The sequence below is a fragment of the Chlorocebus sabaeus genome, chromosome 16 (assembly GCF_047675955.1).
Source record: "Chlorocebus sabaeus isolate Y175 chromosome 16, mChlSab1.0.hap1, whole genome shotgun sequence".
Classification (NCBI taxonomy): Eukaryota; Metazoa; Chordata; class Mammalia; order Primates; family Cercopithecidae; genus Chlorocebus; species Chlorocebus sabaeus.
Window position 1 is genome coordinate 62,176,714 of NC_132919.1, and position 17,532 is coordinate 62,194,245.

The 17,532-nt window shown below is 47.7% G+C and overlaps 1 protein-coding gene across 5 annotated transcripts in view; it reads left to right on the forward strand.

Annotated features, from left to right (window-relative positions):
• Nucleotides 1-17,302, forward strand: part of PECAM1 (platelet and endothelial cell adhesion molecule 1) — a 101,722-nt gene extending 84,420 nt beyond the window's left edge. For 4 of the 5 annotated variants that reach the window (XM_037993770.2, XM_008012094.3, XM_008012097.3 and 1 more), the window contains 2 exons: nt 10,067-10,089; nt 15,953-17,302. In XM_037993770.2, coding sequence (XP_037849698.2) covers nt 10,067-10,089; nt 15,953-15,982 — 53 coding nt within the window. In that variant the 3' untranslated portion in view covers nt 15,983-17,302. The remainder of the gene's footprint in view (nt 1-10,066; nt 10,090-15,952) is intronic. The other variant, XM_008012098.3, reaches the window with a different exon arrangement.
• Nucleotides 17,303-17,532: the final 230 nt, after the last annotated feature.

A 17,532-nucleotide genomic window follows, 5' to 3' on the forward strand; every position in this document is an offset into this window, starting at 1 on the left:
CCTGAGCTCAAGCAATCCACCCGCTTCGGTGTCCTAAAGTACTGGGATTACAAGTGTGAGCCACTGCGCCAGGCAAAAAGCATTGTTTTAAAAGAACCATCCAATTCTCTGAAGACCCTGCTTTTTATCTGAAACACTGATCACTCCTTACTTCACTTTTAAAAGTTGGTATATTTGTAAGGAGAACAGAAACTCAACCCCTTGCGGAATTTGACCCTGAATAATTACTGAATAACCAATTCTCTGGGAAATTTTTGGCTCCAGTACCTCATTTCACAATCTCCATATATTCAGAGCTAACAAAATGCAAATCTGACAATAAATAGGTGTTCTCTATTTGTCTAGTGTAAGGGAAAGTTATAAGTGAGGTAGGGTTCAAGGTTGCTCCCATTGTGCAATTGTACAAAAATGCCCCTTCTGCTTTCTTGGTGGTCCCTGAGATTGTTCACTTTCTTGGACAGAGCTGAAGAGTTCACTTTCAGTTGCTTTGGTTATGCAAAAGCTCCTATTTGAGCACTTACTGTATGTGCTAAGTGGTCTAAGAACATCGTCTCTTTCAATGGGATTTGTCAATGGGATTCACAACAAATCCCATTTTACAGTTGAGGATACTGAGGCATAGAGAGGTTAAGAGGCTTGCCCAAGAACACACAGCAAGCAAGCCCCTGAGAATCGTTCCTCCCCGGAGTGGGATCACTGAGGTGTACTGTCTTCGGTTTTGGGAAGTGGGATGGTAGAAGGTGAAAGCTGCAGGGATCCTCACTGCAGGAGGCCGGCTCCTTCCCACCTCTGCCTCGAGGCCTCCAGCGAGGTCTGTGATCATCTGAGGCTACTGGTTGGAGGCCCTTTTATAGGTGGAGGGAGGCACCTTAGTGTGTGTTCTAGAGTCTATTTAGGAAGGGAAAAACTTAACTTTTTTTCCTTTACTCTCCTAAGTGCTCCGACTGGGGCCCTGCGAATTGGACAAGCAGATTAACAAGAGAAAAACAGAGTTTATTAACATACATAATGCAAATCACGCAGGAGAAACATCAATGATGAGTAACTCAAAGGGGCAGTTAGCACTTGGGGTCTATAAAGCATCTTAGGCTGATAACAGTGGCTCACGCCTGTAATCCCAGCACTTTGGGAGGCCGAGGCAGGTGGATCACCGAGGTCAGGAGCTGGAGACCAGCCTGACCAACATGGTGAAACCCCATCTCTACTAAAAACACAAAAAATTATACAGGCATGGTGGTACATGCCTGTACTGAGGCAGGAGAATTGCTTGAACCCGGGAGGCAGAGGTTGCAGTGAGCTGAGATCACGCCATTAAACTGCAGCCTGGGCAACAAGAATGAAACTCCATCTCAAAAAAATAAAGATAAAAATAAATATATAAAGCATCTTAACAAAGAGCAATAAATATGTAGAGAAATGATAAGACAAAGGAAAAATGGTTTTTGGCTTCCCAGGGTGGCAAACTGGGGAAGTGAATCAAGTGGCCACAAAGCTTCTATGGGGACATTTACAGCAGGCATCTTTTCTTAGGAGTTTCTGCTTTTAGGGCTGGGCATGGTGGTTCATGCCTGTAATCTCAGCACTTTGGGTCTTTTCTTAGGAGTTTCTGTTTTAGGGCTGGGCATGGTAGCTCATGCCTGTAATCTCAGCACTTTGGAAGGCTGAGGTGAGAGAATCGCTTGAGCCCAGGAATTTGAGACCAACTTGGGCAACACAGTGAGTCCCCATCTCTACAAAAAAAGTAAAAAAAAAAAATTAAAAATCAATAGAAAAAAAAATTAGCTGGGTGTAGTGATACGTGCCTGTAGTCCCAGCTGCACAGGAGACTGAGGCAGGAGGATAGCTTGAGCCTGGGAGGTGGAGTCTGCAGTGAACCGTGATTGCACCACTGCCCTCCAGCCTGGGTGACAGAGTGAGACTGTGGGTTCCAAAAAACTTAACTTTTTCCCTTTACTCTCCTAGGTTTTCTGACTGGGGCCCTGTAAATTAGACAAGACAGATTAACAAGAGAAAAACAGAGGCCCTCTTTGTTTTTCTCTTGTTAATCTGTCTCAAAAAAAAAAAAAAAAAAAAAAAAAGGGAAGAAGTAGTTTCCACTTTTAGATGGAAGAAGCTCTGGGAAGACTTCTGTCTACATCTGAACCGGCTCAAGATAATCCTTATGCCAAAGGGCCATATTCTGTGGTGGCATATTCTGATTTCCTTCATCTGCTTTAGGGCAGCTGGCTGTTCAAGTGGGTTTTCTCGTGGTCTCCAGGTTGGTGTCTGGGCTGTTGGAACCTGACCCCTCCCTCAGGCTGAAACCACAGGCATCGTAGAACCCACTCTTGTAGGATTTGAAGCGGTGTAGGGCACAGGCTTTGCTGGGAGACATCGCAGTCCCCGTTCCGAGGCAGCCCCCAACCAGCTGTGTGACTGTGACCAAGATGTCTTACCCCTCAGAGACTCAGTTTCTTCAACTGTTAAATGCAAATGGGGTTAAATGAGATAGAATCATGGGAGATGGTACTGGTTATCCCCACAGTCACGGTATTATCCCTGCCACAGAGTGAGCATTTAATCAATTTCAGTTTAAAAACACAGGAGGAACTTGAACCCTACAGAATTCAGTGTCTTGCCCAGAGTACTACTAGAGCAGTCCCCTGACTCCCAGGCCAGGACCCTCCCACAGCACCACCTGGGCCACCTGGAGTCGGGGCTCTGTCCCTCTGCAACCTGGTCTCTAAACTGGCAGACCATTAGGAAACCTGCCAGGTCTCTAACCTGCCCAGGGGTGAAGGTAGAGAGAGCCCTGGGTCCTGCATGGCTGTAGCCCTTGGGGCCTGCAGCTGCCTGCAGCTGTGTCTCCAACCCACCCGGAAGCCTCTGGTCCTGGAAGCCAAGGGATTTCCTGTTTCTCAGTGCTTCCTTGAGGAGAGGAGCCTGTAGGATATGGCTGATTCATTCTTTCTTTTTCTTTCTTTCTTTCTTTCTTTCTTTCTTTCTTTCTTTCTTTCTTTCTTTCTTTCTTTTTCTTTCTTCCTTTCTTCCTTTCTCCCTTTCTCCCCTTTCTCCCCTTTCTCCCCCTTCTTCCCTTTCTTTCTTTCCTTTCTTTCCTTTTTCTTTCTTTTCTTTCTTTCTTCTTTTTCCTTTCTTTCCTTTTTCTCTCTTTCTCTCTTTCTCTTTCTCTCTGTCTCATTCCTTACTTCTTTCTTTTCTTTTCTTCTCTTTTCTTTCTTTTTTGTAAGACAGAGTCTCACTCTGTTACCCAGGCTGGAGTGCAGTGGCACAATCACGGTGCACAGCAGCCTCCACCTCCTGGGCTCAAGCGATCCTCCCGCCTCAGCCTCTGGAGAAGCTGGGATTACAGGCACACAGCACCACACCTGGCTAATTTGCCATGTTGCCCAGGCTGTTGTCCAATTCCTGGGCTCAAGTGATCCACCCGCCTTGGCCTCCCAAAGTGCTGGGATTTAGGCGTGCGCCACCTGGATGCTCGGCTTTGCTTTCTTTCTTTTCCTCTTACTGGTTTGCTAGAAAGCCGGCACCCATTGGAGGAATTTTTCTCCTAAATTCTCTGGGACTTCCTTAATATAAACCATCTTCTAAGTAATCTCTTTTCTTCCACTCCCTACATGAAATCAGAGAGATTCCCTCCTCTCTGCCTGGGGGAAGTGAGATGATTCTCCAAGGAGCCAGATCCTTCAGCCAGCAATAACCCACCCACTTAGGCTTCTCCCACACTCATCCTCAACCTCTCTTTGTTCAAGTCCTCCCCAGAGCCCAGAGCTCATTAAGGATCATCATTTCTTTATTTATTTCTTTTTCTTTTGCTCTTTTCTTTTCTTTTTTTTTTTTTTTTTTTTTTTGAGATGGGATCTTCACTCTGTTGCCCAGGCTGGAGTGCAGTGGTGTGATCTTGGCTCACTGCAAACTCCAGCTCCCAGGTTCAAATGATTCTCCTGCCTCAGCCTCCTGAGTAACTGGTACCACAGCTACTGCCACCACGCCTAGCTAATTTTTTTTTTTTTGTATTTTTAGTAGAGACAGAGTTTCACAATATTGGCCAGGCTGATCTTGAACTCCAGACCTCAGGTGATCCACCTGCCTCGAACTCCCAAAGTGCTGGGATGACAGGCATGAGCCAGCACGCCCAGCCAGATCATCATTTCTTATACATCATCATAACCATCCCCAGATTCTTCATCATTGCCAAATTCTTCAGCAACTCTTTCCTCTGGATATTATTCCACCTCTATAGACTGCAGATTTCTTTTGTTCCGTGTTGATTTTTTTCTCCCTATACTCTAATTCTCTTGTGGTTGGGAGAGTCCCTTCCTCCTCGGTCACAGTTACAGCTAATATGTATTGAGCACTCCCTCTGTGTGAGACACTTGGAGCCCTACCTTAATCCTCAAGATCATCATACGGCTGATGGGGGTTCTATTATTATTCTTGCTCTGCAGATGGGGAAACGGGCCCAGAGGTTAACTAACTTGTCCTTGTTCCACAGCCAGTGGTAGAGCAGGGATTGAACCCAGGAAGCCTGGCTGAAGTCATGCTCTTCAAAGCCTTCCTGTTCCCTCTCTTTTTTTCTCCCAATTGGTTTGTTACCAATTGCTGTCAGTTGTTTGTTGCCAAACCAGTTGACTGCATTCTTCTCTGTTTTCCATCTTTTTTAGTCTAGTTTTCATGTTATCGGCATAATTGGAGAACTCTGTCTACTTTTTTTTTTTTTTTCCAGACAGCATCTGGCTCTGTCACTCAGGCTGGAGTGCAGTGGCATGATCTTGGCTCACTGCAACCTCCATCCCCCAGCCTCAAGCATCCTCCCATCTCAGCCTCCTAAGTAGCTCCCATCTACTTTAGACATTAAGAGTAATATTCTACTGTGGCCTAGGTGACCCTGGGCAAGTCGTAGAGCCTCTTGAGACCTTGATCACCTTCTCTGTAAGATGAGGGATGGGCTGGATGCAGGTCAGTGGTCCTCGGGCTTTATTAAAACATCGGTTGTTTGGCAGCACCCCACTCCCTGTGAATTTCCCATTCACTGGGTCTGGAGCGGTGCCAAAAACCTGCATTTCTAACAAGTGCCCACATGCAGCTGCTGCAGTCACACTGGGGCCCGGGCTTTGAGACCCACTCTTGATGCTGTGTGTTCCTTTCCGGTTGTGCCACGCTAAGGCTCTGTTCTTGTTGGAAGGAGTAGGGTCTTTCTCACCCTCCAGAAATCCTGGAGGGATCTTGCAGCATTGGTGGGCAGACAAAACCCAGAAACACTGTGCTTATTGGAGGGAAGGTGGTATTGAGTGACCCCCCTAAAACAGGGGGACCGGTGTGGGGTAGGTCTTGGACAGATCAGTGAGCCCGCTGGGTGCAGAGCGGAGTCTTCGCTGACCTTTCCTCCTCTTGTTCGCCATCATCTTCTAGCCTGCAGTACTTCAGGGTTGCCTATTTTGGGAAATGGCTTACAGGGCACAGTTCTGGCCCTTAAACCCCCTTTCTCCCCCTGACTGATACAAAATAAACCCTCCCCTAGATAAGCAAAAGGGCATGGGGCAGGCCTGCCTCCACGGAGCAGCCCCAGGGCCGAGGAGAGAGAGCTGGGCGCTGGCACAGGAGGCTGGAGTTTGATGGGAAAGCTTTGCAGACAGCGGGGAGCTGCCTGGTCTTTCCAGTCTTGGCTTTTGGCTCTAAGCACAGCTTTTTTTTTTTTTTTTTTTTTTTTAATTGTATCATGAGGCCCCTTCTACTCAGCTGCCTCCCCGCTTTAGGGGATGGACACAGCACTGGCAGGGATCCTGTGTGTCTCAGTTTCCCTATTGACTTTCCACAGCCTAGAGATATACAGTAGAATTCTACACTATGTTTTTTTCCCTTTTTTTTTTTGAGAAAGGGTCTCTCTGTGTCACCCAGGCTGGAGTGCAGTGGCACAATCTTGGCTCACTGCAACCTCTGCCTCCCAAGGCAGGCCCCTCTGACTCAGCTGGGACTACAGGCATGCACCACTGCACCCAGCAAATTTTTTTGTATTTTTAGTAGAGATGGGGTTTCGTCATATTGACCAGGCTGGTCTTAAACTCCTGAGCTCAAGCAATCCGCCTGCCTCAGCCTCCCAAAGTGCTGGGATTACAGTGCCTGGCCCACTTTTTTTTTTAACTTTTTACAATTTTATTCTTAAAATTGTGGTAAAACACATATTACATAAAATTTACCATTCTAACTCTTCAGTGTCCAGTTCAGTGGCACTAAGTACTACACTTTTGGTTGTCACTGCGTGGTGGACAGAGAAGAGAATGCTACTGCGTCTCACGGATAGAGGCCAGGGATACCGCTAACCATGCAACAATGCACAGGACAGCCCTCTCCCCACCACAAAACACCACCCAGCCCAAAATTTCAACAGGGCCACCATGGAGAAACCCTGGCTAGAGGAATTTACCTCCTGCAACTCCTCCAACAGGAGAGCTGGTTTTTCTCTCCAATGCCAGCTCTTGCCTGCCCTCTGTCTTGGGAGGTGACTCGGGGCACATCCAACCTGATTACTGTGGCTCTAGATGGGTGCTGAATCTTGCTCTGGGCACCAGCCATGCATATGGAGTCAGAGAGGCCCACCTCCCCATCACAGAATCTGTTCACTCAGTGTCCATCTTCTACTTTTTTGTTGCTGTTTTCTGGTTTTTTTGTTTCTTTCTTTTTTTTTTTTTTCGAGACTGTATCTTGCTGTGTCACCCAGGCTGGAATGCAGTGGCATGATCTTGGTTCATTGCAACATTCCCCTCCTGGGTTCAAGTGATTCTCATGCCTCAGTCTTCCAAGCAGCTGGGATTGCAGGCACACACCACCACGCCCAGCTAATTTTTGTATTTTTAGTAGAGACGGAGTTTCACCATGTTGGCCAGGCTGGTCTCGAACTCCTGGCCACAAGTGATCTGCCAGTCTCAGCCTCCCAAAGTGCTGGGATGACAGGCATGAGCCACTGCACCCGGTCTACCTTCTATTTTCTATTTGCCTGGAATTCAGACTTCCAGGGTGTTGCTTAAGGAGGCAGAAACCCTAGTCCTCACCTCATCCCCTGCCACCCAGTATACCAAGAGTGACTGGGCTGAGAGTAGCCGTGACAGGAAATGGCTGAGAAAGAACCGAAGAAAAGGAGGCCTCTGTGTCAAGTCTCCCATGGGAGGAAGAGAAGAGCACTTGAGGATCAGTCCCCACCCATCCTGTGAGGCCCAGAGCCAGTGAGGCCAGAGGGCACTGCCAACCCTACCCCTAGGGAGCCATTTCCTACTTTGGCGTGCAAGATGGTAAAAGAGCATCCCATGAAAAAAATGGATGCTACCTCCAATTCTACTTTGGTGGTGACTGCTCTGTTACCAAAAAAACAAGAACTGCAAGTGTGCGTGGAGTGAGTGTTCCATCAGTATTTGAGATTTTAGCATTGTGTCTTCAGATTGCTTTAGAAAATGCTGACTTGAGGTTCTTTCCCTGTTGGGAAGGAAGTTCCAGAGCCCTTGGGAGACTAGGAGGTTCCAGCAATCACGGGGTCCTTTGGGTCCTTGCAGGTCAGATTTGCGTTGGGGGTGCTGTCCCCAACCTCACTCAATGCATGGAAGTTGACACAATGGCTCAACATTACCGTTGGGCTGATTCATCATTTGGCTGTTGACGCCAGCCTCTGGCCCAGCCAGGACAGAAAAAGGGCCTCTGAGGAACTTCTGGCTCTGTTCCCTCTATGGGGGAGGGGCAATGGACTTGTGATAAGACAGGGTGTTAGGGTGAGGTGGACTTGGGGAAACAGGATATTTCTAAATTAGAGAAACAGAAGGGTTGTGACCCCCGCTGTGACAGATGGGCCCTGAGCCTGCCCGAGGTCCAGGAGGAACTGTATGTGAGCTTGGGGCTGGCTCTATACCGAGGCCCCTTGGCATACTTTTCTCGATAAGACTGAGGACTTACGGCCCTCCCACCATTCCCTCCACCACCTTTGAGAACAGCAACCATCCCCAATGCCCACATCACCTCTTGGGGTCTCCCCCAGGCAGCAGGTGAGGTTCCCATGACTTCTCTGTCTTCAAGTCAGGGTCCACAGTCGGCTGTTTGGGGATCTGCCCCAACATATGGGCCACTGACCATTGGGTGGGGTCCTGGTCCTTTCCAGAAGGGCAAGCCATATCCGTCACTTGCCTCTCATAGTGAAGACCATCTCTAATGAATGCGGGCAGGGATCACCCACCACCCATGCAGAGCTTCCTGCTCTCACTGGCTTTTCTCACCCTCACTGTCCTCTTGCTGACATCTGGTTGGGACCATTTGCACAACTGCAGACTGGCTGGGCCAGGCAAACACAGCATGTCACCTGCCAGGAAGGTGGTGTGAGGCCAGGCGCGGTGGCTCACGCCTTGTAATCCCAGCACTTTGGGAGACTGAGGCAGGTGGATCACCTGAGGTCAGGAGTTTGAGATCAGCCTGGCCAACATGGCTAAACCCCATCTTTACTAAAAATACAAAAATTACCCGGGTATGGTGGTGGGCACCTATAATCCCAGCTACTTGAGAGGCTGAGGCAGGAGAATCGCTTGAACCCAGGAGATGGAGGTTGCAATGAGCCACTGCACTCCAGCCTGGGCAACAGAACTAGACTCCGTCTCAAAAAAAAAAAAAAAAAAAGAAGGTGGTGTGGGCTCCTGCGCAGTTGAGAAGAGACTCCTGAGGGGGAGGGGAAAGAGTTGCCCAGATCTGCTAAGAGCGTTGGCAATGCTTCTGCCTCCTGCTCTGTTGAGTCTGCTCCTGGAAGGGATTGACAAAATAGTATGAAATCTAGAAATAGCTTTATTCCCAAAGAGGATACTGGTGGTGTTATTGAAAAGAGCAAAAACTTGGAAAGAACCTATATTTTTAAAGTAAGGAATTGGTGAAGTCAATAGTTGCACATCCATTTAACAATTATTTGGTAGCTAATTGGACAATTATGCTTAAGAAGTTATCAGAAAAAGTTTATAAAGCCATGTTACATGAAAAAGTTAAGTTATAAAGTGGCATATACTGTATAATTATAACTGCTCCCCTGCCTCCCTGCCACCCAAAAAGTCAAATCATAGTGGAAAGTGACTAGAAAAAAAAAAGCATCAACAGGGTTTGGAGAATGAGGCCAGAGATCATTTTTATCTGCTACTTCCTACTTTCCCATAGTTTTGATTTTTTTTCTTAAAAAAATATGTGCTACTATTTTTTTTTTTTTTTTTTTTTTGAGATGGAGTCTTGCTCTGTCGCCCAGACTGGAGTGCAGTGGTGCGATCTCGGCTTACTACAACCTCTGCCTCCCAGGTTCAAGTGATTCTCCTGCCTCAGCCTCCCATGTAACTGGGACTACAGGTGCCCACCACCACGCCTGGCTAATTTTGTATTTTTAGTAGAGATGGGGTTTCGCCATGTTGGCCAGGCTGGTCTCCTGGCCTCAGGTGATCCGCCCGCCTCAGCCTTCCCAAATGCTGGGATTACAGGCATGAGCCACCACACCTGGCCATGATACTACATTTTTTAAAAACTGTTTAAAATATTAAATGAGGCCGGACATGGTGACATAGCCAGCACTTTGGGAGGCTGAGGTTGGCGGATCACCTGAGGCCAGGAGATCGAGACCAGCCTGGCCAACATGGCGAAACCCCATTTCTACTGAAAATACAAAAAAATTAGCCAGGCATGGTGGTGCTTGCCTATAATCCCAGCGACTTGGGAGGCTGAGGCAGGAGAATTCCTTGAACCCGGGAGGCAGAGGGTGCAGTGAGCCGAGATGGTGCCACTGCACTCCAGCCTGGGTGACAAAGGAAGACTGTCTCAAAAAAAATAAAGAAAATTTTAAAAGAAGTGCCAGGGACTTTATATGCATGTCATGTGGAGCTAGAGGGTCCCGGGGAACCTGTCTTTGCACACGGGAGCCAGAAACCTCTAAGGGCACCTGCGGGCTGATATCTCCTGGCTCTTGCCTCCTCCCTCTTTTCTCGGCCTGCTCCTGCCCCTGTGACGTTGTTGGGGCAGTTGAACTGGGTTCTTTGCATTGCTCACTGCCATGTCATCCTTTGTTTTGCAGATGCCATGGAAAACAGATACTCTGTAAGTACACATTTCGTATACATTATATTTAAAAGTACTCCACTGAACAGTGAAATATTTCCAGACTCACCCACGCCCTGCATTCCCACGAATTCTTCCCCGCTCCCTAGTCTGTTTCAGACCAAGAGCCCTGGGCTTCTCTGACTAGCCTTGGCCAGTTCTGATTTTGAATATTCTCTCTTGCAATTTCCATCATTACATCTCAGCCCACATGTGAAGGGATTGGGACTCTAGGGTGCTTAGCACCAAACAAGCAAAGCACACATTTCGATTAATGGCAGAGTCTAGGCTCTGGAAGTGAGGCAGATCTAGGGTGTATGCTTGGAGGAGTGGAGAAGCTGACAGCTCAGTGCAATTTAGCCGATACCAATTACCCACTACACACCAGGCCATCAGCTGCAGGAGACACTCAGGGTTCTCCTTCTCAGTTCACCTTCTGTTGAGGGAATCAGACATGTGATCACTTATCATAAAACAAAGTGAGCTATGCCAGAGCCTATGGGAACACAGAAGAGAGATCTGGCTAGTGGCCTCTTCCCCAGGGAATCATTTGGATGGGCCGTGAAGAATGAATGGAGTGATGGCAGCATTGAGGGAGAAAGATCAGCAGGAGCACAGGGGTGAGGGATGACCAGCTTCAAGCAGCATGGGATGGGAGAAGAAGAGTGTGACAGTGACAAGTGACAGAAGAAAGATAAGTCAGGGCTTAAATCCAAAGGACTTACATGGCTTGTCTTGTTAAGAAGTTTCATTCTGTAGGAAATAGAGTTAGGAATCTACTATCTGGCAGATGGCAGGGTTTATGAAAGACACAGAGGCCCACGTTCAACTTTTGCAAAGACCTGTCTTCCACTCCCAACCTTTTTGTGAGCTACCCAGCAATGCAGGAGTTAACTGGGCAGCTAATATCTTAAGAAATGAGGCATTTGCCATATAAACATCTTTTAGGTCTGGGAAGAACCTTCAGCAAGATTTCTGGTAGCTCTTCCAGTGGGCCCCTGGCTTCCTTTGTTTTGCCCATGTCTGGACTCTTGTAAAACAGAGCTCGTTATGCCTTTGACAGACAGGAAGCCACTGATATTCCTTTTATGGAAGAAAGCTATGAATTTAAGGAAAAGAGGAATGAAATGAATGGTTGTTTTTTTGTTTTGTTTTGTTTTTTTCTAGCCAAAAGCCACTCAGACTCCTGAAATCAGAGACTCTTGTGTCACTGGGACAAGGAGCCCAATTGACAGATGAGGAAACTGAGGCCTGCACTGGTAGAACAGCGTGCCTGGGGTCACCTGGATAGCTAATAGAGTGAGGAATAGAGCCCGGGCCTCTATACTCTGTGGCCAGTCCTCTGTCATGACAGAGACTCCTTCCAAGATGTGAAGTTGCTGTTCCAGCAATAATCTCTTTGAGACAGTGGAAAATGAGGTCTTTGCTCCCTGGGCAGTGCGGGACACAGATGTGTTCTCCCGGAGCGATAAACATGGCTGGATCCACCCAAAACACCCTGTAGGACCAACTTATTTACTTTGTCTTGGATCCAAAGAGTGTCTCTGGACAAAGGCTCTGAGCTCCAGGCCAGACAGAACTTTCCCCAGAAGCTGGCCTTTGGACATCAAAATCTGCTCCCAGGATGGCCCTGAGAGCTCACCCATGGCTGGTCCTGTCCCCCCAGAAAAAAGAATAAAGTCATCTGGTGGGAGCACAGGGTTTCCAGCCATTGGGAAAGGAATTTTGAACCTTTAAGCAAATGGGTTTTGTTTATAAAAGAAGCAGGTATAGCTTCCCTAATAATCAGCTGGTGTGGGTCAGGAGAAAATTAATTGAATTGCCTAGTGGGGAAATGGGAGGAGATTTCCTTCCTGAAATCAAACCTGGCGATCATTCCCAGTTGTTTAATGGCCGTTGCCTCTGAAAACATTGGAGGAAATATCTTAACAATGAGATAGCCACTTAGCCAAAGACTAATTTGGTATTGTTTGACTTGCTTCAATGGCACATTCTGACTTCATTTTTCCTCTGCCATTTTTACCTTGTTTATAAATTGTGTGTGTGGTCGATGCAGACAGATAGCGTGGAAGAGAACACCCTGTACTTAAATGAAAGGGGTGAATCTGGACCTATGACAGTCTTGGGATCTTGGAGAGAACCCTGCCTTCTTACAGAGAGAAAAGCAATTGCCAGCTATAGCTCGCCTCCCCACTTCCTGGAGGCCAGGAGGCAGCTGGGCTACAGTGGAAACTGCCCAGGTGATAGGATCAGGGGATGGGAGGGGAGCTCCAGTTTTCCAGCTGTCTTTTGGGTGATCCTGTCTTCCTCAGGCTCAAGCTTCCTATTCTATAAAGTGGAGGAGATGGTGATGACGATGATGATAAGAGTAACCTCTTAGGATTTTCTTAAGGATGAAATGAGCAACTGCAACCACCATATAAAAGCTGTAAGCTGCAAACCACCACATACAAGCTAGTTGGTTTCAAGCTCTTTTCATCACTTGGGCAATAGTAGGTGTGGACGGAGGAACTTAACTTAATTTGGCCATGAAATGACCCTGCCACATATGGAGAACGTAGCAGTTGCTTACCCAAGGCATAGGATTCAACCAAGGCGAGGCTTTGACTTAGGAATCGGAGACCCACATTAACACTTGACTTCCCGCTTCTTAGCCATGTCACCATGGGCAGATTTCTTGGTCTCTCAGGACCTCTGCTTCCTCATCTGTAAACTGGGAATCATAAACTCCCTCATCTGGTTGTTGCAAGGGTTGAATGAGCACCTGGCACAGACCTGGTCTATTGCAAGTAGAAGCAGCATTTTGTAGAAGCAGGAACTGGAGATCCCAGAGTGTGTTGAAATCAAAATGACACCATATTCCGGGTACAAGGCAGGGCGATTTCACAGCCGCACTCGGGTGGCTGATGGCTGGCTTCTGATTTAAGCACAGCAAGCCCAGGCCTTGGATGTGAGCGTGTTAACCTTTACTTCGAAACCCCTAAGGCCCTGTTGACTGTGGCCCAGCCCTTCCTGTCTGTGGCTTTGGCTCTGCAATGGTGCCCCAGGCATTGACTGCCCCCACAGAGGGAGAGCGGAGGTGTCTGGGGAGGGACTTGGTCTGGGGCCCGCAGAAAGGCTGGACACGAGAGTCATGTCTCCCCCATCCAGGCGGAGCAGAGGAAATGGAGCAGGGTGGCTGCCAGCGCTGGCAGACCTCCAGCCTCTGGGGCCAGCACGGCTTGCTTGGCCCACTTGCATGGGGCTCTCCTGGCAGAGGAGGGGCCAGAGCCTTGGCTTTCTAGTTGGGGTACCTCAGCCCTGCGTCCTGTTCCCCAAGGGTCCTCAGACCCAGCAAGGCTGGAACAAAATGGAGGCACTATCCCAGCTCACCTTAGGGAAGGTCCCAAGACCCTGGGTCATCCTCCGGCTCCTGCTCCTGCTTTGCTGAGTTCCACCTGCAGCAGAGTGTCCTGTGCACATGGATTTCCAGAATAGTGGATTTAGGTGCTGCCTGCTCTTCAGGGCCCACTGTTGCCCAGGAGCCCCCTCTACTCTGGTATCTCCCAGCATGCCCTGCTCTTTTTCCCTGCAAGGGCTCCTTCCATTTGTCAAAATCCAATCTTTAGGCTGACTCCAGAGTTGCTTCTGTGAATCCCCCGCTGCCCAGCCCAGAGCCCTATCACTGCCTCTGAACCCCTTCCACAGTTTGGTGAGACCTCTTATACCTTCTACTTCATAGTGGTGTTATCAATAATTGATACAATATAAAATTCTTGGGAACAGCTTCTTGCATCCCCAGCATAGAGAACAGCATATGGGTCAGATAACGGTCCAGGAACTGATAGGTGGATAGGTGATACAAATACCATTTGAAGCTGTTAGAGAGCACTACAGGATGGCAGAAGGAATCCAGAAATCCTTTTGTGGGTGTTTTTTTGTTTTGTTTTGTTTTGTTTTTGAGATGAAGTCTCACTCTGTCACCCAGGCTGGAGTGCAGTGGCACTATTTCAACTCACGGCAACCTCCACCTCCCAGGCCCAAGTGTTCCTCCCACCTTAGCCTCCTGAGTAGCTGGGACCACAGGTGCACACCACCATGCATGCCTAATTTTTGGCATTTTTTATAGAGACGGGGTTTTGCCATGTTGCCCACGCTGGTCTGGAACTCCTAAGCTCAAGGGATCCACCCACCTTGGCCTCCCAAAGTGGTGGGATTACAGGGGTGAGCTACTATGCCCAGCCAGGAATCCTTTTTGTTAAATTGTCATAAAATATACATAATATTAAATTTACCATTTTCTTTCTTTCTTTCTTTCTTTCTTTCTTTCTTTTTTTGAGACGGTGTCTCACTCTGTCGCCCATGCTGGAGTGCAGTGGCGCGATCTCGACTCACTGCAAGCTCTGTCTCCCGGGTTCACACCATTCTCCTGCCTCAGCCTCCAGAGTAGCTGGGACTACAGGTGCCCACCACCACGCCTGGCTAATTTTTGTATTTTTTAGTAGAGATGGAGTTTCACTATGTTGGTCAGGCTGGTCTTGAACTTCTGACCTCATGATCCACCCACCTCGACCTCCCAAAGTGCTGGGATTACAGGCGTGAACCACTGCGCCCAGCAAATTCACCATTTTCAAGTGTATACTTAACCATTTTCAAGTGTATAATTCAGTTGCCTTAGGTCCATTCACATTGCTGTGCAACCATCACCACTATCCATCTCCAGAGCTTTTGCTTTTTTGTTTTAAGTGAAAGCAAGTTTATCAGAGAAGTAAAGAAACAAAAGAATGGCTACTCCATAGGCAGAGCAGCCACTAAAACGCTGTAGCCATTAAACACTAACTCCCCATTGCCCCTCCACCAACCCCTAGCAACCGCTGTCTACTTTCTGTCTCTATGAATTTGGCTATTCGAGGTACATCATATAAGTGGAATCATCTATTTGTCCTTTCATGTCTGCCTTATTTCATTTAGCATAATGTTTTCAAGGTTTTTCTGTGTTGAAATATATCAGAATTTCATTCTCTTTTTAAGGTAGAATCATATCATTTTAAAACATTTAAGTTGGACCATCTAAGTTCAGTCCTTCATTTTTAAAATAAAAAAGCAGGCCTCAAACAGGTACATCTTATGTTAGAGGCAGAACTGGAGCTAGAAGCCAGATCTCTTACAAAATTTCCTTTCTTCTTCTGTGGGTAAATGGGGCACCCTCGGGACTCTGTGATGGGTGTACATGGGTGCTTGATGAAGTTACTTGGTGGACTGATGTGATTGGTGTCCAACATGTGTGCTGGGACAGAGGCTACAGTCCCTACAGAGCAGGCATGGAGAGAAGGAGACATGTATATGGGCAGGAGCCAGGAGAGGGAGGGTGTAGTAAGCAGAGATCACGCCATTGCACTCCAGCCTGAGTGACAGAGTGAGAATCCATCTAAAACAAAAAATTGCTTGCTAAAGAAGTGGTCTCCTGAGATCTTAAGACGTTCCTGACAGTGTCTTGAGTGGGTGGGAGAGAGGCTGCAGTCATTGTACTGTGGAATTTCACAACTGAGAACCACGCCTAACCAAAATCACGTTCCCTGTTTGCCTCAGTGACACAGCTACAGGGACCCTGGTGGGTGCTGTATTAAGTAAAATTTGACCTTTACTCTTTGCAGATCTGTGAAATGTTGTCTTCTGAGGGGCCACATGCATCTGTAGTGCTGAGGACTCCTTGGGCCTCTAAAGTCACAGAGAGAACCCTGCAGGGTGGGGGACCAGTGCGTGACAGCCCTGCTTTGCATTTTCTTTGAGAAATGCTGTCTGCTATTTTGTATTTCTCTCCATCAGGGCAATCTTCAATCTTGAGAGGTGTGATCATAACTTGCCTTGTTTCTTGTCGCTGCAGAGAACGGAAGGCTCCCTTGATGGAACTTAGACAGCGAGGCCAGATGCACATCCCTGGAAGGACATTTACGTTCCGAGAAGAGCAGATGATCCCTATATTTCAAGAGCTCTGTGCACTTATTTATGAACCTGCCCTGCTCCCACAGAACACAGCAATTCCTCAGGCTAAGCTGCCAGTTCTTAAATCCATCCTACTGAGTTAATGTTGGGTAGAAAGAGATACAGAGGGGCTGCTGAATTTCCCACATACCCTCCTTCCACCAAGTTGGAGCATCCTTGGCAATTGGAAGGGCAGAAGAGGAGATCCAGGGCAAACAGGCCATTGGGATACTCTGAAACTTGAATATTTTGTCTTGTGCAGAGATAAAGACCTTTTCCATGCACCGTCATACACAGAAACCAATTTTCTTTTTTGTAGCCAATCACTTCTAGCACATGGCCTGGTTAGAGGCTAGTTTTTTCTCTTTTCCTTTGGTCCTTCAAAGGCTTGTAGTTTTGGGTAGTCCTTGTTCTTTGGAAGTACACCGTGCTGACCAGACCGCCTCCCCCTGTCCCCTCTATGACCCCGCCCTCCACAAACGGGAAAACCAGGCTACTTGGGAGCACTGCCTTTGAAATACCGACCTGAAGACACGGTTCATTCGGGCAAAGCACAGAACAGAAAATGAAGGTGGAACAAGCACAGATGTTCTTAAACTGTTTTTTTCTACACTCTTTCTTTTCTTCTACCATGCTGAAGGCTGAAAGACAGGAAGATGGTGCCTACAGCAAATATTATTCTTAATTGAAAAATTGAAATGTGTATGTTTCTTACTAATTTTTAAAGATTTATTCCTTGCCAGGGCAGGTGAGGTGGCTCACGCCCGTAATCCCAGCACTTCGGAAGGCTGAGGCGGGCAGATCACCCAAGGTCCAGAGTTTGAGACCAGCCTGGTGAAACCCTGTCTCTACTGAAAATACAAAAATTAGCCGGGTGTGGTGGCGCATGCCTGTAGTATCAACTACTCAAGAGGCTGCGGTGGGATAATTGCTTGAACCCAGGAAAGAGGGGTTGTAGTGAGCGGAGATTGCACCACTGCACTCCAGCCTGAGTGACAGAGCGAGAATCCAACACAAAAACAAACAAACAAACAAACAAAAAAAACTGCTTGCTAAAGAAGTGGTCTCCTGAGGTCTTAAGACATTCCTGACAGTGTCTTGAGTGGGAGAGAGGCTGCTGTCATTGTGCTGTGGAATTTCACAGGTGAGAACCACGCCTAACCAAAATCACTTTTCCTGTTTGCCTCAGTGACACAGCTGCAGGGACCCTCGTGGGCGTTGTATTAAATAAATTTGACCTTTACTCTTTGCAGATCTGTGAAATGTTGTCTTCTGAGGGGCCACATGCATCTGTAGTGCTGAGGACTCCTTGGGCCTCTGAAGTCACAGACAGAACCAAGCAGGTCTATGTTTTTGTTTTGTTTTGTTTTGAGATGGAGATTTGCTCTTGTTGCCCAGGCTGGAGTGCAGTGGCGCGATCTCAGCTCACTGCGACCTCCACCTCCTGGGTTCAAGTAATTCTCCTGTCTCAGCCTCCTGAGT